Source organism: Colossoma macropomum, unplaced genomic scaffold (genome assembly GCF_904425465.1).
Source record: "Colossoma macropomum unplaced genomic scaffold, Colossoma_macropomum, whole genome shotgun sequence".
Lineage (NCBI taxonomy): Eukaryota > Metazoa > Chordata > Actinopteri > Characiformes > Serrasalmidae > Colossoma > Colossoma macropomum.
In genome coordinates, this window is record NW_023494789.1 from 41,396,964 (window position 1) to 41,422,267 (window position 25,304).

At 36.4% G+C, this 25,304-nt stretch overlaps 2 protein-coding genes across 5 annotated transcripts; both read right to left on the reverse strand.

Moving 5' to 3' along the window:
• Nucleotides 1–1,230: 1,230 nt before the first annotated feature.
• Nucleotides 1,231–7,730, reverse strand: LOC118808576 (membrane-spanning 4-domains subfamily A member 12-like). Its single transcript, XM_036571349.1, has 5 exons — nt 7,679–7,730; nt 6,873–7,056; nt 5,139–5,249; nt 4,985–5,041; nt 1,231–1,619 (listed from the first exon to the last, which is right to left on the reverse strand). Exons 2-5 carry the CDS (start codon nt 7,029–7,031, stop codon nt 1,473–1,475), a joined length of 474 nt encoding a protein of 157 aa, XP_036427242.1. The 5' UTR covers nt 7,032–7,056; nt 7,679–7,730; the 3' UTR covers nt 1,231–1,472.
• Nucleotides 7,731–13,430: 5,700 nt separating this feature from the next.
• Nucleotides 13,431–22,681, reverse strand: LOC118808575 (membrane-spanning 4-domains subfamily A member 4A-like). Of its 4 annotated transcripts, none has more exons than XM_036571345.1 (9): nt 22,571–22,681; nt 20,798–21,296; nt 20,041–20,221; nt 18,709–18,819; nt 18,551–18,607; nt 15,704–15,805; nt 14,341–14,451; nt 14,056–14,112; nt 13,431–13,844 (listed from the first exon to the last, which is right to left on the reverse strand). In XM_036571345.1, the coding sequence occupies exons 3-9, from the start codon at nt 20,194–20,196 to the stop codon at nt 13,752–13,754; spliced, it is 687 nt and encodes a 228-aa protein (XP_036427238.1). In that variant the 5' UTR covers nt 20,197–20,221; nt 20,798–21,296; nt 22,571–22,681; the 3' UTR covers nt 13,431–13,751. The 4 variants fall into 4 exon arrangements, with proteins under 4 accessions (XP_036427238.1, XP_036427239.1, XP_036427240.1 ...); XM_036571346.1 differs by having other exon boundaries at nt 22,223–22,669; XM_036571347.1 differs by lacking the exon at nt 22,571–22,681 and adding an exon at nt 21,483–21,836.
• Nucleotides 22,682–25,304: the final 2,623 nt, after the last annotated feature.

Below are 25,304 nucleotides of genomic sequence, written 5' to 3' on the forward strand. Positions count from 1 at the left end.
TTTTTTTTTTCTTGGGGAGCAAAACTTGATTTCTGAACTTCAAGCTTTGAGTATACATGTCTAAACTCAAACAAACTATGCTGTTAGATAAACTTGTCATCGTTATGTTTTAAGTATTTCCATATATTGCTCCACCAATAATCTAACATTCTGCTTCATAAAATATTGCAGTCTTCACGTTTGGCATGTGTTAAGTTAAAATCTTTTAAGAAGTCTTGTTGAAACTATGGTCTTCTTTTCTTTATTTAATTAAATATCCTTAATTAAAGACAATCCAAAAGTAATGGAAAGTAATCAGACTACATTAATACAATAATACTTTGGATTTTGTTACAATTCCATTTTTAACATGGATGCTGTGTAAAAGGTAAATCAATGTAAAAATAAAAACAGAATGCAATAATTTGCAAATCTCATAGACCCATATTTTATTAACAATTGAACATAGAACACATGTCAGATGTTGAAAGTCACACATTTTACCATTTCATGAAAAACATTGACTCATTTTGAACTTGATGGCAGCAACATGTCTCAAAAAAAGTTGGGACAGGGCTATGTCTACCATTGTGTAGCATCCCCTCTTCTTTTAACAACAGTCTGTTGTTCCAAAACCTCTATATACTGTTCAGCATTGATAGTGCCTTTCCAGATGTGTAATCTGGTCCCTCTCCTCTTCAGTCTGTAGGATATGGCATCTGTGGTTTCCAAAAAGGATTTCAAATTTTGATTCATCTGACCACAGAACAGTTTTCCATTTTGCCTCAGTTAAATGAGCTTTGGCCCAGAGAACACGGCAGCATTTCTGGATTGTGTTGACATATGTCTTCCTCTTTGTAGGATACAACTTGCACGGTGAACTGTGTTCACAGACAGTGATTTCTGGAGGTGTCCCTGAGCCCATGCAGTGATTTCCAGTACAGAATCATACCTGTTTTTAATGCAGTGCCATCTGAGGGCCCGAAGATCACAAGTGTCCAATATTGACCGTTGGCATTGCCGCTTGTGTACAGGGATTTCTCCAGATTCTCTGAATCTTTTGATGCTATTATGTACTGTATATGGTGGGATATCCAAAGTCTTCACAATTTTATGTTGAGAAACATTTTTCTGAAATTGTTCCACAATTTTTAGATGTAGTTTTTCGCAGATTGGTGAACCTCTGCCCATCTTTTCTTCTGAGAGACTCTGCCTCTCTAAAATGCTCTTTTTATACCCAGTCATGTGAGTTAGTTGCAAATTGCTCCTCTAGCTTTTTTTATTGGTACCACTTACTTTTCCAGCTTATTGTTGCCCTGTCTCAACTTCTTAAATTATCTTGAATTTCATATGTAATCTAGAAGTCTAGAAATATCTCCTGAAAAATTAATTACTTGTATTTAACTGTCATTTCCTCTGGAAATTAATTTAATGCAGGGTGGTCTCTGACTGTCAATCAAATATAAGGATGTGATATACAATTGATTGTCATGTCATAACAAATAAAAAAATCTTACCATTGAACAACCATAGTAGCAACGCGTAAACCCTCCTGCTAGTACCAAAACCAGTGAAAACAATGTGATCGTTATTGCTGCAGTTATTGTGCTTATCACATTCATCACCAGAGCACTCGTCACCTAGATGAGAAATCAGAAAGCAAAAGCAAAAGATGAGCACCAATAAAAAAATTTTCATTCAACTACTTTGATTTCCAATATTTCAGTCAGACTGAAACACAAAAGGCAACTGAAACAACATTTCTAAACAAAATGCACAACAGTATAATCAGAGAGGGAACATATGCTGTCCACTGTAATTCAGTCTTGAGGCTAGCAAGCTAAACTGTTAGGAACATAGACCATTAATGCTAACTCCTGGGCAAAGCTGACCAACTGATGCTTCAGCAAAAAATATAAGGGCAGATTCCACCCATACTGAGGCAGATTTTGCATGTAAAGCAGCATCTGGAAACTTTAGAGGGCTTTGGTATGTAAATCGTAAGTAAATGCTTGGTTTATTTGACATTACGACTGTTTTTTAGTCAGCTATTTACTCAAACCTAATTCTATGATTTCTTAATGTTAAACTCTTCATATGTTAAAATTAAAATGACCATCACTTGCTAACAGTCAGTTAGCTCATCTTTATCTGCTGTGGAACATAGATTAAAAACTCACCTCTTTTAGATGAATGTTTGCTGTCACAAAATAATAAGAAAATAGTAATCTCATTTTGAAGTTGTAATGGTGTCTAACTTACATTCCATTTCTAATAAACTAGTGTGTACACTTGTTAAAGTTGTTGCCTAACTAGATAACTAACCTGTTTGTGCATGCTTAGCTAGGTTCTGCGATATGTGGGGTTGTTAGCTTGCTGGCTAGCAGGATAATGGCTTCACATACCACAGACCAGGTTTGAGTTTAGATAAAACCAGAAATCTGAGGGAATGTCTGGAGCTGTAGTTACAGATAAAACAATAAGTTGTTATTTCAACTGAGCTGTGATTTGGTAATTGGATGCTCAGTGACTTAAAATCCTGTATCAGACTAATCTTTGTCAAATCTTTGTTCTCTGTTGTCCACATTTACTGCTTTAAGGTTTATCCTTATGGCCAATGTGTACTCTTCTTGTGATGACCTCCACGTCTCTTAGGTCTATAATCACCATTTCTCAGGTATGGAAGCAGTTTTTATTTAGATTTCTTTCTCTATCATGTTGCTGGTTTGTTTTTGTCAGTTTTTTCACCCAAAATAAATATGTCTGTCTTTGACAAAACGTCACCATGACTATGTCTTTGTTTCCATCTTTCATGATTGACTATTGACTGTAATAACCATTGGCAAAGAAAAGATTAAGAACACTTATTAAATTGTTTACTCCTTGATTATTACATTTTTTTTACTCTTTTTTTGAGTCAATTTTTAAGTCAGTGTTAATCTGATATCGTAATTCGTTGAAACTATTATTTGTCATTTTTATTTTACTTGTGTACTTATATAACACATATTATACATCTGGTGAGTGTTTATTATTAATTTGCTTACTTTTTATTTTTATTTTTAATTTAAATTTTATTTTATTTACCAATTTTTATTTTTAAGCAGGCATGAAGAATCCACCTTCACAAGCTGACAGTGACAAAGAAATTGACCAGGGAGTGTATATATATATATATATATATATATATTATATATATATATATATATATATATAATCAAGTTTAATAGTGAACTGCACACACCAATTTAGTTTGTAACTTTTTGGTAAACATCATTGTAACTGTTTCTTTACTTATGTAATTGTTATTTTAACTAATTTTGTCTCAATTGTAAGTTCTGTATATCTTTAGACAATTAAAGCAATTGCTTCAAAATGCTTTGTGGTGTGATCTGTTCATGTCCACATGCTGGTGAACACAGGTGAGCTTTAAGATTTGTGAAATTTACTAGACATGATACTGTATACAGTGGCTTAATGTATGACATTACAGATTATTGGCAGATTATTGATTGCTCAGCTCAAAGAGCTTTTCTCGAGACTAGTTGTACTTCCTAGTACAACAAATGTTCTCATGTTAGCTCAACTAAATATTAATTTTAGTGTTGACAAAAAATGTCAGTAAGGATAACTAATAATTTACAAAAGTTGAGTGAACAAGAAAAAATTCTGGGAAATTCCGTAACAAGTTTTTTGTGTGTCATTGTGGAAGCTAAAAATAAGAACAGTGTAATGATACTGATAATCAGTTTAGTTCAGAATCAAACTTTCTGTTACCTACAGCTGAATTTCTGCACAATTAAATTCTTAAGATGTAAACAAAAGATTTTTCTGAAATTCTTTTGTCAGGCACACACTGAAGTTTACAAAAGATCATATTTAGATCCTTGTTACACCTGAAGCTCAAAAAATTTTGCACTTACTTAAAAAGCATTAGCATGACCCCTCACCCCTGCTATTAAGTAATGTAAGTTATCAGTGTATTAGTTAAAGGCAGCCAATAATGTATTCAATCAGCTTTCATTCATTACTAAATGCTTAATATATATCATGTAACAACAATGTAACTACAGGTGATGTATTCATTGTTACAGATGGATTGCAGTAGTACAGCCTATGTAAATACACAAGTTAATCAACTTCAATTTTTACTCATTCAGTTGCACAAGTGTTTCATGATAATCATAACAGCTTATTGTCTCTTATATAATTATCAGTATGTCATAGAGTTTCCAACAAGTCTTATATGATTGTAACAGTTGTGCAATTAACTGCATAATGAGAGTGTCTGCAAAGGAAACACCAACTTTCCTAACAGTTATCTAGCTGCAGTATTATGCTTGTGTTTTTTCATGGTAACTAAACTAACCCTCTGTCTTTAAAGCATTCTGTATTGTGACTGTATTCACACAGTAACAGCACATATCTGTAAAAGTAACAATTTAATCGAATTAATTAAATCAGGTGTTGTTTTGTACTGCCCTAAATGCAATATCTAGATGAGCAAGCTTCAATTTCACTGCACTTGCATACAGATCCACACAAAGACATTATTAATTTCAATCTGTAAATTCACAGTACCTACATGAATATCTATATTTTAAATCAACAGAGAAATGGACATATGCTGTTGCCATGTAAAGCATGGTAATCTAATCAAAGTCTGTAATGTTTTACACAGCAGAAGCTTATATATCTCATCTTATACAAACTTAACTACCATAACACTGTTACACATGTGTAATTACATGAGAAGAAACATGCTGTTACAGCTACTGGGATATACTTGTGTTACTACATGAAGAAAACTGACATTGATACACATAACTGCACAGAAACTGGGAACAAATTATTTCTTTGTAATAAATGATATAGTTCAGTTATTTACTAACCATCGACAACATAGTACAGTTTTAATGATTTTTCATGATAAGTTTATTGAAATTAGTCTCAAAGCACCTTTCTGCAATCAATGTAAAAACCACTAAAACTGGTGTTTACATACCACACAGCGATGAAGGTTTTTACTTGCTGAAACAGCCAGAGAGCCACTCATGACATACTGAGTGAGAGGAAAAAGAGAAGAGTTTTCTTTTAAACTGGTATTGGGAAATATTTATGTATCTCAATCTGATGGAATACCAGCAGATAAAACTTACCATCAAAGCACACCAAAATGGAATTCCGTTGGAGACAGTGAACGCAAGAGAATTGAAGAACATCACAAAACCAAGCAAGAGTTTCAACAAACCAATCATTATTTGAATACTCTTTGGGAAAAAGAAAGAGAGAGATGTTTGACTGATTTCAATACTGGTTGAATTTGAGTACTGAAAGTTGTAGATGTCTATTGCAGCTGATTCAAATACATTTTCAGTAGAGCTCAAATGACTCATTTTTAATAAACTTCAGTGCATGTAGGATGTTTAAATGAAATAAAATTTGGAATGTCTCTGTATGTCACTCCATGACAAATTGCCCAAATAATGTTTCAACAAAATGTTTGAATAAGTAATGTGATTTCCAAGGCACATGTTTATATTCACAACAGCAAATATATGAATATATTTTATAGTAAGTTCCATAACCATGGAATATAACCACATATACATCAAAATTCAAACTTTTAGCAAATGTGAATTCCCCATTTCTGAAATTCCCTCTTTCTAAAGCCATCACCACTTTACAGACTCTTTTAAATGGCTGTATGTGCAACTGTATTACAGTCTGACATCCACTGACAAAAGTCTGACACACAACTGTGTGTAATCAGCATAGCTATCACAGCTGATCTCGTGTTTTCTGAAGATGACTTTACCAAGAGTTAACATACACAAAGAGAAAAAACTGCCCTAAAACCAATCCCACTGTGACTCCACGGGAAATTTCACAATGTAACCAGGAACTATGGCTGCATCCCAATTGTGTACTACACACTAATACTATACAGTACATACTGCATACTAATCTTAATAGTATGAGCTTGACAGATTAGTACACAAAATATTAACATACTAAACCATTCTTACTAACAGGAAGTGACGAACCGTTGCTATGACAACGCACATCATAGCAAGCTGGACTCTAAAGGCTACCTAACAAATTAACGTGCGTTCACAAACAAATTTCTTACAGACACATTCTTACAGAATATTTTACGAATTTGGGATGAACTTAAATTTATGCACCATTTCTGGTCCCACTACCACCGCAGCTGCTGTTGCGTCGCCGTCCGCCATTTGTTTAGAATTTTCCAGATGCGAGAAACTCCTCGCTTTCTGTTTCACGTCGGATTGTGGGACAATAGTGTCCATCATTACTATACTCAAAAATCAACTGGTTGTAAGAATGCATTGTGGATTTTTGAGTATACTCAACTTTGACACTTGTGACTATACTACATACTACATGCTCAAACACTAGTTAGTAATAGTATTAAGTGCGCAATTGGGACGCAGTGTATATGTTCATTCAATGTAACCTGAAGAATCCACTAAAATAGTTACGCTTCCGTAATAAACATAAACTAAACAAGCTGTTCATGACTGTTTCACTTTGGCAGAGACTGTAAATCTTTTTTCTGGGAATGTGTTGGCTCACCAAGTACTTCAGGAAATGGAAACTAGTTTTCTTTTTTTGTGTTTCCTCATGTTTGCTTGTCATAGATTACCTAGATTTTGAATGAGGAGCTGAAACAGCTTATTGTGGCCAGCTGTTTTTACAACTAAACAAAATTTTCATATATGAACTGGAGAGTAAACTGTATGTTTTAAAACAAAAAATATATATATTAATGCTTAAAAGCTTCAAGAAACGTATTTCAAGAAGGTAAGAGATTTTCAATGACGTGTGCTACTTCACACAAAACCTGACCAGCAAGTTGGGTCACTTACTCCTAATAATTTTGGTTTTCCTTTCAGAAACTTCTGAAGTGGGCCTACAGTGTAGATCATTTGCCCAGGTTCAGTTGATGTTGGTGGGGAGATCACTTGGGTCACAATGGTGTAGCCATTCCTGGTGTTAGAGAGCGGAACAGCAGCAGTGTCCGACATCTTTATAGCAAACTGAATTATTCACCTGTGAAAGACCAAACATTCATCACACTGTCAGTACAAGAGAACTAGAACAGAACTGTTAAAGATCACAATTAGGCTGGCAGTGCTTGAGGGCAGTTAAAAGCTGCTGAATGTCCACTGTTCACTTCTCATTTTACTTTAAAATCAATGAAAATGTTTTGAAAGTAAAATTTTATTTTTATTAAGAAACTGTGTCCATGGAATGAAAACATGGACTTGCTGTTCTTTTAATATTGCATTGAAAAGTGTGTTCAGATATTGAGGAGTTGCTATTAGAGTTAACATTAAACATTGACAATTACACACTAAATAAAGCAAGACAAAGAAAGATAAACAGCAAACATTAAGTACACACAAGAAAACATCACGTCACACTGGATATCAGTATAGTTGTACAGATTTTTTGGTTTTAAAAAGGTAAAAAAAACACGATAAACATTCAGAAAAGTGCTATGTATAACGTGGTTGCTGTAAAAAAAAAACAGTGACAACAAAAGACAAAAAATTAGGCATAAAATCAGGCTTACAGGCAAAGAACTATAGATATACATATTGTAAATAGATTATTATGTTAAATACATGAATACTTAATACATATTCATAAAATAAGTTTATGAAACTACCTGCAAAGAAGAGCTGCTGTTTTTGACGTGGAGTGCAGGTGGTGTTTGCTGTTTCTCTTTCTCTTCTGAATTTTTTTTCTTTACCCCTCAGGAGGAGTGGCTTACACACTGCTTTCCACAGAAAATGAAAGTATGTATTCCTGTAAGCTGGACCAAGTCCAAGTAGGAGGGACTTAACAGGTTTGCATTCTGTTAAAGGCTTTGTCAGTAGTCTAAAACAAATGTAAGCAAACAAAGTTTTACTCGAGTTATTCTGTTCTGTAGCTTTAATTTAGCCTTTTCATTTTGGGGACTCTTTATTTTAGGAGAGCCGAGGCTGACAGTGAGAGTGAGCCTACATGGGGACAGTGATTCTCCCTTTTCTGTGCGCTGTTCTAAGCTGAGTTATGGACCAACATTTTGATGTCTCTGAGTTTCTCCTCCTGTACGAGTGCTGGACCTGCTAGAGTTCAGTTTGTTTGTCTGTAGTCTAAAACAAATATAAGCAAACAAACTGAACTCTAGCAGGTCCAGCACTCATACAGGAGGAGAAACTCAGAGACGTCAAAATGTCGTTCCATACCTCCGCTCAGGACGGCGCACAGAAAAGGGAAAATCACTGTCCCCATGTAGGCTCACTCTCACTGTCAGCCTCGGCTCTCCTAAAATAAAGAGTCCCCAAAATGAAAAGGCTAAATTAAAGCTACAGAACAGAATAACTCAAGTAAAACTAAACTCAGGGATGCCATGATGCCACAAGAGCTTGAAATTGCAGTATTTTCTGATGTAAAAATTTGTCTTGTCTGATCCATCCTAGATGTGATCTTCCAACCGACTTAAAAACTTGTCTGAGTAAGAGATAGGGTGGCACAATGATGAAAAAATGTTATGATCTCATGAGCCCCTTGTTGACTGAGGCTAAAAAAATTGCTTTAATGAGATAATATGAAATGTTTGTATGTTTCTAATAAATACATAAATATAGAAGCAAATATTCACAGTGCTGACATTCAGTGGCTCAAAAAACTTGCAGCGCAGGCCCTCATTTGGTCAATATAAAAGAGCAAAGACACAGTTAGAATAAATTATTTCAATATTCAAAGGCGACTCCCTTTGACTTTCAGACATTTAACATGAAATCTAAAGACAGATGAATTACATTAGGCTGTGATTCAAACTCAGGATTGGAAGGATTTCTCTGAAAAAGTATTGGCAGTAAATTCACACACAACAATAACAACAGGTTTAAGTGAATTCATAACCTTTACAAATTGACAATGTCATGAATTACAAGAAAACAACAAAAAATGAAAGACAAAAAGAAAGGAAGAATGTTTGTCATAGAGTTTTTACCTTAATGTGGAAACCTTATCATAATTCTTTAATGTAAAATCCAAGGCCCCTACACAGAAAGTTTAGCTTCACCTTCCTGCATTTGTGCTTAGGTATAACTCTCTTGTTATCCAATATTTTTATATTGTTATTCTTCTCATCTTATTGTTCTGCTAAATTTCCGTCTGCTAACTCGTTCCTCAGGTTGAAATTTCAACAATGAACTCCAGAATATTCAGTCTGATTGTATGAGGCAGGTGGGTATACATTTGCAATACCACCTGCAATACATCCATCCATCATCTAAAACCGCTTATCCTTCTGGGTCGCGGTGGGGTGCTGGAGCCTATCCCAGCTGTCATTGGGCGGAAGGCAGGATACCTGCAATACAATATAAGACAATACCCTAGCAATTGCGCAGCAATACACTTCCAACCACCTACAATAGCATAGCAACCACTTAGCAACAACCTAGCAACTACCCAGAGTACAACTGAAGATAACTAATAAGACTCCTGCAAACTCACACACACACACACACACACACACACACACACACACACACACACACACACATCATCATCTAAACCGCTTATCCTTCTGGGTCGCGGTGGGGTGCTGGAGCCTATCCCAGCTGTCATCGGGCGGAAGGCAGGAAACACCCTGGACAGGTCGCCAGTCTATCACAGGGCAGACAGACAGACACACACATTCACACTCACAGCTAGGGGCAATTCAGCATGTCCAATTGGCCTGAGTGAATGTCTTTGGACTGTGGGAAGAAACCGGAGTACCCGGAGGAAACCCACACAGACACGGGGAGAACATGCAAACTCCACAAAGAAAGGACCCTGGTCACCCAGAGTACAACTGAAAATAACTAATAACACTCTTGCAAACTCCTGGAATACAATAGCAACCATTTAGTAACACTTTAAAAATGCCTGGGAATTGCTTAAGCTGTGAAATCAATAACTGAAATGAACTTTCTTTAGTTTTATTCTTTTGTGTTGGTTCAGCTCCCATATGGCTTTACTATTATGCAAACATCTCACTGTGAAGCTTTAGTTTTTATGCCGAAAGATTTGTGAAGAATTTCTACACTGTGAAACATGATTCATGATTCATGATTCTTACTTAAAAAAGTAAGTAAACAGGTTGCCATATAATTTTGAGTGAATTGAACTTACAATTGTAAGTTAACAGAACAGTAATCTATGTTTTACATTCTGTTAACCTAATTTTTTAAATTTCTGTGCATTTTTAAGGCAACCAGTTAACTTTCCTACTTATGAATTACAGTGTGGGCGACACAGTGGCGCAGTGGGTAGCGCTGTCGCCTCACAGCAAGAATGGCCTGGGTTCGATTCCCGGCCGGGCGACCAGGCCGGGAATCTGTGTGGAGTTTGCCTGTTCTCCCCGTGTCTGCGTGGGTTTCCTCCGGGTACTCCGGTTTCCTCCCACAGTCCAAAAAACATGCAGTCAGGCTGATTGGACTTGCTAAATTGCCCCTAGGTGTGAGTGTGTGTGTGAATGTGTATGTTTGTCTGTCTGCCCTGCGATGGACTGGCGACCTGTCCAGGGTGTATCCTGCCTTCCGCCCAATGACAGCTGGGATAGGCTCCAGCACCCCACCGCGACCCAGAAGGATAAGCGGTTTAGATGATGGATGGATGGATGGAATTACAGTGTATTCAGTGTATTTTTGGAAATGTCCGTTTACTTTTTGAAGGTCATTATTTCTGTGAAGTAACAGTAACTTTGTTACATTCCCCTCACATGTACCTAGGGGTAGAGAGGATGTAACATGTGGTATGTGATGGCAGATGGAAAGGAAGGACACAGACAATAGTAGTTGCCATTTCAGTCAGTGCTTTTTATTTTACTTACCGCTTGCAGGAATGTATGATACAAAGTGGTACCACATATCAAAGAACAGTACTGACAAAGAAAGGAGTGAGAATGATGTAGTTTTACAATGGGCTACCAATAGCAACAATATATAGGATGAATATGGAGGTAAGATTCACCTAAACACTGATTTAGTATGAATGCTGACTTGAATTATCCAGCCAACAGCAAAGGTGGACTGAGGATGGTGCCAATGAAATGAAAACTATAAAACAACGGCTAAGAACCTTTTTTACACTAATCAGGTTTATCTGCATATACTTGTGTGTATACAGATCGTAAAGCTTGTATGCTTCAAATAACATAGAATTCTATTGAATTAGCTGTGTTTGCATCAATTTAGAAGAATTTTCATAAGCTAAAATGTCATAAATGGAAGGTACTTTAGATTACAAAAGATTATTATTTAATTTGACAACAGGCCACTCTCTAGGCAGTCATGGGCTGGAGGTTAGGGAACCAGCCCTGTGACCTGAAGGTCGCCAGTTCGATCCCCTGAGTCGACAGTACATGACTGAAGTGCCCTTGAGCAAGGCACTGAACCCCCAACTGCTCCCTGGGTGCTGTGAATAGGGCTGCCCACCGCTCCAGGCAAGTGTGCTCACTGCCCTCTAGTGTATATGGTGTTTCGCTGCATAGATGGGTTAAATGTGGAGGTGCAATTTCCCTGTTGTGGGACTAATAAGAGTCTCTTAATTTACCAGCACTACTTTTCAAATGAGAACCAAAAGTACTATGGGTAAGATAATTTTGCTTGCAGTTATTCTTTGCTGAGAAAATTACATACTGTCCAAATTCTTTTAATCCACATATCTGCTTATTAACATTTATTGAAATATAAAAAAAAAAAAATGAAGGGGTAGTTGTTAAGAAGACAACAGTGTCTTTACTGTCATAAAACTAGTCATTTTGCAAGATATTGCTGTAAGAACCAGGCAGATAATCACAAAAGGAATACAAAGATGAGGGACAGCATTGTAGAAGTCTTCTAAAAGGTTTTCACAGGGGAATACAGGGTAGCCAGTCAGCATATTGACAAGCTAAATCCATTGGTTGCTGACCCATCCACCATCTTCAATGGCATTCCCACAACACACAGTGTTTTTTTTCTGTTGTTGATATGGCCAATGTTTTTTGGTCAGTTCCTTTAGCATCACTAAGCCAGCCATGACTCGCTTTCACTGTGGGGGATCAGTGGACACCTCTGCCGCAAGGACTTCACAACAGCCCCCGTACCAGTACCATCAAGCACCCAGAAATCATGATTTCCAACCACAGTGCACAAATTGCAAGTTTTGTCTGACTGTTGGTATGATGTTCTTATGGTGGAATGCAGTGTTAGTTTTATGACAGATGTAATGGGACTCACGTCATCCAAAAAGATCCACCTTTGACTCATCAGTACTCAGAATAGTGTCCCAAAAGTCATGGAGGTCATCTAGATGTTTTTTGGCAAATGTGAGCTGAGCCTTTGTTCTTTTTGGTCATCAGTGATTTGCACTTGCAACTCACCCATGGATACTATTTGTGCCCAGTGTCTCATTGTGGAATTATGCCCGTTGACCTTAACTGAGGTAAGTGAGGCCAGGATTTCTTTAGATGTTTGTCTGGGTTATTTTTTGACCTCCTGGATGAGTCATTGATGCACTCTTGGTGAGATTTAGGCCGGCCACTCCTATGAAGGTTTACCACTGTTTCAAGTTTTTTCCTTTTGTAAATAATGGCTCTCACTGTGGTTCGCTGGAGTCCCAGAGCCTCAACAATGGCTTTGTAACCCTTTTCCAGAGTTGTAGATTTCAATGACTTTGTTTCGCATCTGTATTTGAAAGTATTTAAATACATGGCATCAAGTGCTGCTTTTCAAACCTTCTAGCCTGCTTCTCATTGCCAGACAGGTTCTATTTAAGTGATGTTAAGATTCAACAGGTCTGGCAGTAATCATGCCTGGGAGTGGGCAGTGAAACTGAATTCAACAGTTAATTGAATTTGGTTAACTAGTTGATTTGGTAGCTAAGAGGACAATGACTTTTTCACATAGGGCCACGCAGAACTGAGCAGCATTTTCCTTTAATAAATAAATTCATCAATTTAAAAACAGCATTTTGTGTTTACTTGGATATTTTTTATTTTTTATTACAATACTAAAACATTTGAGTGTAACAAATATGCAAAAATAGAAAAAGAATTTGAAGGGGCAAATACTTTTTTCACAGCACTGTGTGTTAAAAAAAGCTTTTGGCATAACTTCAAATAGATTATTGTTTGTATTGTGAGTAGGAGTAGTTTTAACATCTGCTCTATAAAATAACTGCTACCTTAACAGTTCTTAATGGTGGTCATGAGAAATTCACTGCCCAACATTTGTGCCATGGTTCAGTTTCATCCACAGTGATTATTTTATATTTGATTTAAGGTACAGGATATAATGCAAACATATCTGACCTACATATAATACTGATGTTTATGAGGGAATGAATGACGTAAAACAGTGACTATTGGGTTTACAATGATAAAAATAGAGAGGCCTATACAATGTGTCCAAATGATATAAAATACAATCTAACAATACTTTGGATGAAAATGCATCTTGAAAATTGATTTACTTAAAAAACGAATTATATACATTGTGATTGCATTATTGAAACATCCTTGCATTAGTGCAGTCCATCTTAATACTTTGAAGAAAAAAAAATGAAAAAAACTGACATCAAACATCATATAAATAAAATTACAGGCTGTACAATAAAAATAAAATTAGCAATGTAGCATGTATTATGATAAAAACATATGTGTACTTCTATAACAGCAGTGCAGATATAATGTTATTGTGGTCTAATCTGGAGATATAGTCTCAATTATCTGGTTGTCCTTTCTCACTGTATGGTGGAGGACTTTCCATTAGTGGACTGTAAATGGCGGCACTGTTAACTTCATACAGTGGATGCTGTAAAGCAAAGAATATGTACATATTGTAAAAGCTGCACAATGTAAACTTAAAAAAAAAATAAAAAATAAAAAAAAACTAACAGGCAGCTTAGTTGCCAGTAAAGGGCTGTAAATATATAGTACAAAACTGTACCACATGTTAATGTAATTTTGCTCAAATTTTGCAGTATTTACTCTTAGACTCAAAGGCTAATTTTACATATTATTACCTGTTCACTGGTGTATACAGGACATCCTGCTTGGTTTGGAGCCACAATGATATTCACCTACAGACATACAGAGAGATTCATAAGCTGCATAGTTTATACAGGGTCACTATACAAGGTCATTACAGCAGATAGAAAACATGTGTAAACTACGTTCACTGACAGTCATCTCTTGATCAAAGGGGAGCAGTGTAAACAACAAAACTCAGCAACAACAGTATTAAGGAATATACCCACTGGGTATTTTATTGCATCTCTGAAACTGTCCTTATTTTATCTGAAACTTACAGAAGGTCCAGTGCTGCAGGTGGCTTTACAGGCAAAGGCTGAGACACAGATGGAGATGATGAACTGAATTATGGAACAAATCACCAGCAATATAATCACAAAGTCTGGGCTCTAAAAAATAAAACAAAGGTAAAGTTAATTTCATCATAATCTGGTTTGTTCTTGCAGTTTACAAAGCCAGAAGACTTCATAGCTAATGGCAAATTCTTATTTTTCAGCAACAGATAAAAAGCAGCATTTTACACACACACACACACACACACACACACACACACAAACACACACACACACACACAGACATACATAAATTCATGTAGATTAAAAGAGTTTTTAATTTGGGGTGATAATGTGGGGAGGCGGTCCTGCTGCCAGGAGAGAATTCTGAAGAATCCCTCTCACAGCAGCAGTTCACTCAGCTAATCTATAGAAATTTTAATAAGTATTTTATTTTGATTGTCAGAACTGAGATCTGCATTGTTTTCCTGGATATCTATGAATCAGGCATTTACCCTGATCTTCCACACCGCCAGATTCTACAGCAGCAGACTGATCTGATGTGGAAATCGGCTCTTTATTCTGATTGTTTGTGCCACAAGATTCTACAGTTTGACTGATTATAATTCAAACCCTTGATAAACCTAACCAGACAGATTTAAACTAAAAGTCTGAGACATGAACAGATAGTGAAGTCTATTGAGTGGTCAGCTTTTATTTTTGCATGTATGGTTGCTTTTTTTCTCATATAGTTTTTGAATGATGGGTGCACAAGGTCAATGTGTGTAAATGATCATTTTTTGTAAAAGTCGATCAGCTTTTACTTAGTTTTTGTGTCAAACTGATGTCTTTTTAAACCTGGAGTTCTCTATGAGCTGCTAAAACCACTGAAAGCTGATTAGGGAGCATCTTTGAGCACAAAGCATCACCACAAAACCTTATGAGCCTTTTAGCAGAGAGAGCACAAAGGATGGGCAGTTTTTAGAATGACCTCTATTTATGATTACTGTTGATGAGGGGTCTCACATAAAGATTTCAAATGATCGTTTGATTTTGGCATGAAAATCATGTCTACACTCAAACAAATTATACTGTTATCACCTATAATCTGCATTCTGATTCATTTAACAGTCATTCTTTGTATTTGGCAGGTGTTAAGTTGTTGTTAATAAGTTGTTAATGAAATTATGTTTCTCTTTTCTTTATTTAACTCAACATATTTAATTAAAGACTAGATGAATTACTTGTATTTAACTGACATTTGGAAATTGGAAATTAAATGAATGCAGGGTGGTCTCTGACTGTCAATCAAATAAAAGGATGTGATATACAATTGATTGTCATGTCATAACAAATAAAAAAATCTTACCATTGAACAACCATTGTCAGATACAAAAACCGGTGAAAACAGGGTGATGGTTATTGCTGCAGTTATTGTGCTTATCACATTCATCACCAGAGCACCCGTCACCTAGATGAGAAACAGAAAACAAAAGCAAAAGATGAGCACCAATAAACAAATTTTCATTCAATTACTTTAATTTCCAAAATTACAATCAGACTGAAACACAAAAGGCAACTGAAACCACATTTCTAAGTAAAATGCATGACAGTATAATCAGAGAGGGAACATATGCTATCCACTGTATTTCAGTCTTGAGGCTAGCAAGCTAATCTGTTATGAACATAGTCTTTAATTGCTAACAGTCAGTTAGCTTGCCTAATCTGCTGTGGAACATAGACTAGCAAGTCACCTCTTTTAGATGAATATTTGCTCTCACAAAATAATAGAAAAGCTTTTTTTTCTTTAAAAAAAAAAGAAAAAACATTTGAATTTGGAACAGTGACAGATTTATATTCCATTTCTAATAAACTGGTGTGTACAGTTGTTAGAGTTGTTAGCCGGAAGACCGGCTCAGTTCCGGCTAACTTATGCTAACCCACAACGAATACAGGCTCAAATCTGAGCAAGGAAGTCGAGTGTCTGGTGCTGGAGTGAAAGAAAAGGTGAAACTAACTAGGTTCTGTGATGTATGTGGTTCTTAGCTTGCTGGCTAACAGGCTAATGGCTTCCCACATCACAGATAAAACCAGAAATGACTGGTGATGTAGTTACAGATAAAACAGTAAGTTATTATTTCAACTGAGCTGTGATTTGGTAACTAGATGCTAAGTGACTTAAAATCCTGCATCAGTATAATAATATTTGTGAAAACTTTGTTCTCTCTTCTTCTTTCTAAGGTTTATCCAAATGTGTACTTATCTTGTGATGACCTCCACGTGTCCTAGGTTTTTTTTAGCATTTTGTTTAGTATTTTTTTCTATCAGTGTATTTGTAATCACCCAAAATAAATATGTCTGTCATAAGCATTTTAAACTTTAACAAAACAATTCCATGAGTATGTCCTTCTTTCCATCTTTCACAATTGCTTATTGACTGTAATAACCATTAAAGACCATAAAAGAGCAGTTTAAGAACACTTAAATTAATTATTAATTAATATTAATTAAATTGTTTACTCCTTGTTTCAGAAAGTTAACATATTGCGTTGTTCATCAAGCTGAAGTAGGCTTTTATTCATATTTCCATGCCACCTCAAATTTTGGAAAGAGATCATTGAGATTTAAGGTGATTTAACATAAAATTTGAGATCTACGGCCTCCTGCTTCATTCAGAATTCATTCTTCAATAAAATGTGGACCAGAATCTGCCCACTTTTAAGGATGTAGACAACGCTGCGAGATGGTGGGCTTCTGTATTTGAAACTGAAAAATACTCTAAGGTGGGGAGGTGCCCATGAAGACTGTGCCCATGCTTTGTTTCTAGGTAGTAAAACATTTTTGCTTGACTGAACCACTTGTCTAATGCTAGGCCTTCCTCCCACAGTCCAAAGACATGCAGTCAGGCCTCATCGTCCATTTTATCAGCTCCACTTCAGTGGTCAGGACTCCCATAGACCCCCACAGAGCAGGTACTCAGCACTGCAGTAACACTGACATGGTGGTGGTGTGTTAGAGTGTGTTGTGCTGGTACGAGTGGATCAGACACTGCAGTACTGCTGGAGTGCAGAGACCTCCATCTGTTAAGGGGCGAGTGTAGGGGAGACTGTGTAGCACAGTGAGATAGACTTCAGATGTTCATTCTGTTGTCTCTCTCTCCCACACATATATAGACTCACTGGAAACTTTTAAGGTACTCCTAACTTACAGATTGCAGTGTAGCTGTTTCTCTGCATACCTTTTAGCCCCATTTCACCCTGTTCTTTAGTGGTCAGATCCCCCACAGGGCCACCAAGGAGCAGGTATTATTTGGGTGGTGTATTGGACACAGCAGTGATGCTAGCGTTTTTATATGCTATCGCCACTCACTGGCCACTCTATTAGACACTTTTACGTTGTTGGTCCACCTTGTAGATGTAAAGTCAGAGACTGCAGCTCATCTGTTGCTGCACAGTTGTGTTGGTCATCCCTCATCAGTGGTCACAGGAAGCTGTTGGTTTTCTCACTCCAGCAGTGACACTAAGGGGTTTAAAGCATTGCTGTGTCTCATATACTTGTACCAGTACCACACATATCATAGAAATGATAATAAAACCTGCTCTGTGGTGGTCCTGCAGCTGGGGTCCTGATCATTAATGAATTAGGTGAGAGGGTTGACTATCCAGAGAAACAGATGAACTACAATCTGCAATTGCAGAACTACAAAGTGCACCTCTACATTAGATGGACCTGATTAAATGGAAAATGAGCACAGATACAAGGTAGCAGTACATAATTAAGTGGCCAGTGAGTGTATTTATGTATATATAATCAAGTTTAATAGTGAACTGCACTCACCAATGTAGTTTATATATATATATATATATATATATATATATATATATATATATATATTTTTTTTTTGGTAAACATTGTAACTGTTTCTTTACTTATATAATTGTTATTTTAACTACTTTTTTTCTGAATTGTAAGTTCTGTATATGTTTAGATAATTAAAGCAATTACTTCAAAATGCTTTGTGGTGTGATCTGTTCATGTCCACATACTGGTGAACACAGGTGAGCTTTAAGTTTTGGGACATTTACAAGACATGATACTGTATACAGTGGCTTAATGTATGACATTACAGATTATTTGCAGATTATTAATTGCTCAACTCAAAGAGCTTTTCTCAAGACTAGTTGTACTTCCTAGTATAACAAAAGTGCTTACATACCACACAGCGATGAAGGTTTTTACTTGCTGAAACAGCCAGAGAGCCGGTGATGATATACTGAGTGAGAGGAAAAATGAAAGAGTTTTCATTTAAATTAGTATTGGGGAATATTTATAGAAGTATCTCTATCTGATGGAATACCAGTGGATAAAACTTACCATGAAAGCACCCAAAAATGCAATTCCACCGAAGACAGTGAACCCGGGCATACTTAAGTTCATCAAAATACCAAGCAAGAGTGTCAACAAACCGATGGTAATTTGAACACTCTGTGGAAAAAAGAAACAAAGATATTTGACTGATTTCAATACTGGTTGAATTTGAACACTGAAAGTTGTAGACCTCTATTGCAGCTGATGTAAATACATTTTCAGTAGAGCTCATATGAGTCATTTTTAATAAACTTCAGTGCATGTAGGATGTTTAACTAAAATAATAATTTTGAATGTCTCTGTATGTCACTCCATGACAACTTGCCCAAATAATGTTTCAACAAAATGTTTAAATGAGAAAAATGTGATTTCTAATGCAAATGTTTATATTCATAGAGATTCATTACAGCAAATACAAAAATAATAAGTTTCATAATAAGTTTCATAACCATCGCTCACATATGCAATGAACTTAGTTCTAATAGTCACTTAACACTCTGATTCTTGAATTTCAAACATTCAGCAAATGTGAATTCCCTATTTCTGAAATTCCCTCTTTCTAAAGCCATCACCACTTTACAGACTCTTTTAAATGGCTGTATGTGCAACTGTATTACAGTCTGACATCCACTGATAAAAGTCTGACACACAACTGTGTGTAATCAGCATAGCTATCACAGCCGATCTCATGTTTTCTAATGACGACATTTACCAAGAAGTGACATACACAAAGAGAAAAGCAAATGCCAAGAAACCAAACCCACTGTGACTCCACGGGAAATTTCTGTTCATTCAATGTAACCTGAACCATCCACTGACATGGGTATGCTTCCATAATAAACAAACTGAACAAGCTCAGGCTTTTCCCCTGCTTCACCTTGGCAGAGACTGTAAGTCTTATTTCTGGGAATGTGCTGACTCACTGAGTACTTCAAAAAAACGGAAATGTTCTTTCCTGTGTTGCAATCCCTTCAGTACATAAAATGATCATATTAAACTTGTGTTTCCTCATGTTCGCTTGTCATAGATTACATTTTGTATGAGGATCTGAAACAACTTATTGTGACAAATGTACAATAATAAGGAAGAAATCAAGAGGGGGCAAACACTTTTTCATGGCACTTTACGTAAATACATTTTTCTGTGACAATCCATTCAAAGCAAGTTTTTACATTTACTTAACTATATTTCATATGTATGTTTTGTTTTGTTTTTGTTTTACATTAACAATGCTTAAACACGTCCACAAACGTATTTCAAAAAGGCAAGAGAAAAACAATTTTCTGTAATATGGGCTACTTAACACAAAAAACATGAGCAGTAGATTAGATGACTTACTCCTAATAATTTTGGTTTTCCTTTCAGAAATTTCTGAAGCGGACCTCCAGTGGACACAATTTGCCCAGGTTCAGTTGATGTTCGTGGGGAGATCACGTGGGTCACAATGGTGTAGCCACCCCCAGTGTTAGAGAGCGAAGCAGCAGTGTCAGACATCTTTAAAGCGAACTGAATTATTCACCTGTGAAAGACCAAACATTCATCACACTGTCAGTACAGAAGAACTAGAACAGAACTGTTAAAGATCACAATTAGACTGGCAGTGCTTGAGGGCAGTTAAAAGCTGCTGAATGTCCACTGTTCACTTCTCATTTTACTTTAAAATCAATGAAAATGTTTTGAAAGTAACGTTATTTTTATTAAGAAACTGTGTCCATGGAATGAAAACATGGACTTGCTGTTCTTTTAATGTTGCATTCTAAAGTGTGTTCAGATACTGAGGAGTTGCTATCACAGTTAACATTACCTGTTAAAAATGAGGTGAAAACAAACTAAATAAAACAAGACATATGAATGATGAACAGTAAACATTAAGTACACACAAGAGATAAGAGAGAAAATAGTTGAATAATATAGATTATTTGCATTTAAATCAATAAATACATTCAGAAAAGGGCTATATATTAGGTGGTTACTGTGACTAAACAGCGAAAACATAAAAAAATGTAAAAAAAGCATGAAACCAAGCCATTAATTGACTCACAGGCAAACAACTACAGATATACCTATTATAAATATATTACTCAACCACTGTTACCTGAAATGAAGAGCTGTTGTTTTCGTCGTGGAGTGCAGTTGGTGTTCACTGTTCCTTCCTCTTCTGAAAGACGTTTCTGTACCCCGCAGGAAGAGTGGCTTACACACTGCTTTCCACGGAAAATGAAAGTACGTATTGCTGCAAGCTGGACCAAGTCCAAGTAGGAGGGACTTAACTCCAAATGTCTCCGTCTGAGCTCCAAACAAGTTTGCATTGTGTTAAAGGCTTTGTTTGGGGTCTAAAACAAATACATGCAAACAGACTGAACTCTAGCAGGTCCAGCACTCATTATGACAATTCATGTTCATTTATAACTCAGTGCTTATCTCAATGCTAAGGAAATGTTTGCCGTGTAATATCGTACAGGACGAGAAACTCAGAGACATCAAAATGTCTGTCCATAACTCGGCTTTATTTCACTCATCACAGAACAGCACACAGAAAAGGGGAAAACATTGCCCTCAGGCTAGGGTGGCTCTCACCGTCAGCCTCAGCTCTCCTAAAATAAAACAACACAAAAATAATTTAAAGATCAGAATAACTCAACTAAAATTAACACCAAACAATAACGACATGTTTAAGTGAATCCATGAAGCCATTTACATTTCCTTTACAGTTTTACAATGAAAGCAATAAAGAAAGAAAGACAGAAAGAAAGGAAAATTGTTTGTCACAGAGTTTTTACCTTAATGTGGAAACCTTATCATAATTCTTTAATGTAAAATCCAAAGCCCTTACACAGAAAGTTTAGCTTTAGCTTCCCGCACTTCATTTTTTTCCCCCAATATTGTTACGAACCCCACGTTTTGCCTAGGGTATGTGGGATCGGTAACATGTGGAATTAAAATACTGAACTGGTGAGAATTGATTAGAAGCGTGAGGAACAGACCAAAATAGAGCTTTTAAAGCCATTTTTATTAAAAAAAAACATCAATAAAACCAGAGTGCTGTGATACCTAGTACCACACTGGAAGAATCAAACTGGACAGCACCAAAGAAAAGAACATATCAAAACCGAACCACGCTTGCCTACTCTGAAACCAAAAGTATTTAGCTAATCTAAAAAAGGGAACCAAAGCTAACTACCCTAAACTTCCCTTGCCGGTAAACAAAAGTACATGTGGCGGTGCCTGCCCTCTGACCTAGGGAGCTAGACAGAGTAGACATCTACGTGGTGCAAATGTATAGGCGCGCTCTCTCTTTCTCTGTCTGTATACACAACGAGAGTGGCAAAAGTACAGCACCCAATGAATTCTCTGTCTCTCCCATATACACAAACGCCACACTGTAAAAAGTGAAAAAAATGACTTAATTCTGTAACAAGCAATTGAACTAGTTTTAAGCAACTTAAAAAACTACATTGATTGAAAGAAGAATCGTTCATTCAACGTATTTATTTAGGATGAATAAAACTAGTTAGTTTACTTGCTACCAAATGATGTAACCATTCAGCGATGTTCAGACACGTGCGGATAAAAGTGAGAAGACAGGCTTCATTTACACCAGGCAGGGTCGTAGACAAAGTACAAGCGTGGGTCAAAACCAGGAAGCGATATTTGATCACGAATGTGATCATAACACCAGACAAACAAAATCCAGAGGGCAAGACAAAAGACAGAGTCGAAAATGCAGGCAAAAAGGTTCAGAATCCACCAAAAATCCATCAAAGGTACAAAAAGGCAAAAACAGAGTCAAAGAAAGAAGATAAGGGTCAATAAACAGAGTATGGCAAAACAGAAGAAACGCTCAGTAAGTTCAATAATGAAGCAATACCTCACAAATACCCTGTGCTAAAGCCCGGGCTTATATACTATACTAAACTAGACACATGACATAAACACACAGGTGAAACCATTCAGAATTCCGGTGACTGCAAGCACTGATAGGTGCGAGGCTGAACGTCACTGATCACATGATCTCCACTTGGCTGCTGGGTAATGGAGTCCATGAGGGACTCCGATTCTACAGGGAAGTCTGCCGTCACATGATCTCCCAAGTTGTCTTGGGAAATGTAATCCGTAACACTAGACAAATCTCTATAAGGCGTGACACATAAAGTACATTTTTTAGGTAGATCTGACGAGACACTTTTTACACTGTATCCTCACAGCTTTTGCCATGTACTGAACTAACACTGAATTGTTGTTTTACCATTATCTTCCATCTCCAACTGCAATGATTTTTACAAATAAATACATAAATAAAATAAAATAATAAAAACAATAGTTTCAACGTATTGTGATATCTGATTAACACTGACTTTAAAACCAAGAATTTTGTGGGTAAAATCATAAGTGGAGCACTTTAACTCAAGTCATATTTTACAAAGAGAATTTCTATTTTTACTCAAGTTCAGGAGGTTGGACTTTGTTCACTCCTGGCAAAAAGCTCCTGTAGCTGCAATGTGGTGGGTAGGAGGAAAAAGAAACACTGAAACAGGACTTTAGCAAAATTAATATTTGAAACTTTGGTTGTGGAAGCAGATCTATTAATCATAAAAACTATTAGAAGTGAAAAAGTTAGCTGAAAAAACACAATCCACTCTAGTCGAGTTCCTCACCAGTCAGAATTTTTGTGATTTTAAAATGAAAATGAAAAATTATGGTGCACGTAAGATTAAACTACAGAAAATAAAGAAACAAGTGGTTCAGTCACACAAAAAAATTTTTATTACCTAGAAACAAAGCATCTCTTTATAGACACCTCCACACCTTAGAGTATTTTCCAGTTTTAAAGACAGAAGCCCACAATCTCACAACTTCGTCTCTATTCTTAAAAGTGGGCAGACTCTGGTCCACATCATACTGACCAATCTACCAATTCTGAACAAAGCAGGAGGCTTTAGTTCTCTTATTCTAATTTTTCAGTAAATTTCCTTAAATCTAAATAGGCATGCACCCCCAGGAGATAACATTTTAAAACGCTACAAAACCTCTCTTAATGGTTACAGTCAGTCAGTGCTGGTGGTAGATCTAGAAACGTGAAGGTCATTACAAGAAGAGAACACATTTGGTTAAGCCTTAAAGCAGTGACATAAATAAAATAGGGCAAAGATTTCACTCACATTAGTCTGAAACAGGATTTTAGGTCACTTAGTGTCCAGTTAACAAATTACAGCTCAGTTAAAATAAAAATTTACTGTTTTAATTGTAAGTGCAGCACCAGTCGCTCCCTCAGATTTCTGTTTTTATTATTTAAACTCCTGTGAGTGAAGCATCAAACCTGGTCTGTGGTGTGTGAAGCCAAAAGCCTGCTGTCCAGCAAGCTAACAACCCCACACATCACAGAACCAGGCTAATTTCTTCTTTTCTGTCACTTCAACACCAGACACTCGACGTCTCTTGCTCAGATTTGAGCCTTTATTCGTCGTGGGTTAGCATGAGTTAGCCGGAACTGAGGCAGGCTTCCAGCGGAGCTATTAACTTAGGCTGCTATCGTTAGCTAATCTTGTGCAAACAGGTTAGCTAGTTAGCTAAATAACTTAGCTAGCTAGCTAACATCTCTAACAAGTGTAAACAGCAGTTTAGTAAAATATAGCTAGCTACATTAGAATATAACTTCGACACCGTTCCAAGTTCAAATTTGTATTTTTGTGCTTGTAGTTATATATATATATATATATATATATATATATATATATATATATTTATAGTTATTATTTTGTGAGAGCAAACATTCATCTAAAAGAGGTGACTTGCTAGTGTAACTACCACAGCAGATGATAGCAGTCAGTTCGCAGTTATCAGTGATGCTCATTTTAATTTTAACAGATAAACAGTTCAACGTTAAGTTCTGGAACATTACTAGCAATTTGCAAAGTGGAGTAAAGTCACTGTAACAAGTGCCTCTACCCAGATAGTGAGAGTATGTTGGCCTGTGTTAAATTGTGCCATCAGAAGAATGGTGAGCCATGTTTGACTGTTTTTTCAGATTGTTGGATGATGGTAGCTAAGAATCGATGTTGAACGAGGGCAGATTCTGTTTTCCAAGCAGCAACAGAAGTTAAACCAGCCCCAAAAACCCCTGTGCCCCCTCTGGCTTTCATCTATGAGGGGAGCCCTGGTGAGGACCCCAGATTTGTGCTTTGTTTTCAGCACTGTTTTGAGCTGCACTCAAATTAAATTTAGTTAATGTAGCTGTCGGTGGTGAGGCTAAGGAGTGGACAGAGACTATTCAGGGGAAGAGCTGACGGACACCTGGGTCTCTTGATACATTTACTTGATAGAGTTTTAAAGTGTTATTAATCAACGTAAAAATAAAGATATGTGCTGTGAACAGTCCTATAATGGAATTAGATAAAAGCAGAACTGTGGTTTGGTTACCATGTCACCACACAAGTGTTTCACTACAGCTAAATGTTAGGAAAATTGACATTTTCTGTATTGCAGCATAAGAACACTCATTATATAGAAAATCACACAACTGCTGCAATCAGAAAAATCCTGTTGAAACAAAATGTTCACTCAAAGTTAATTACACTCACCCTACTACACATAAGTAATTGTGT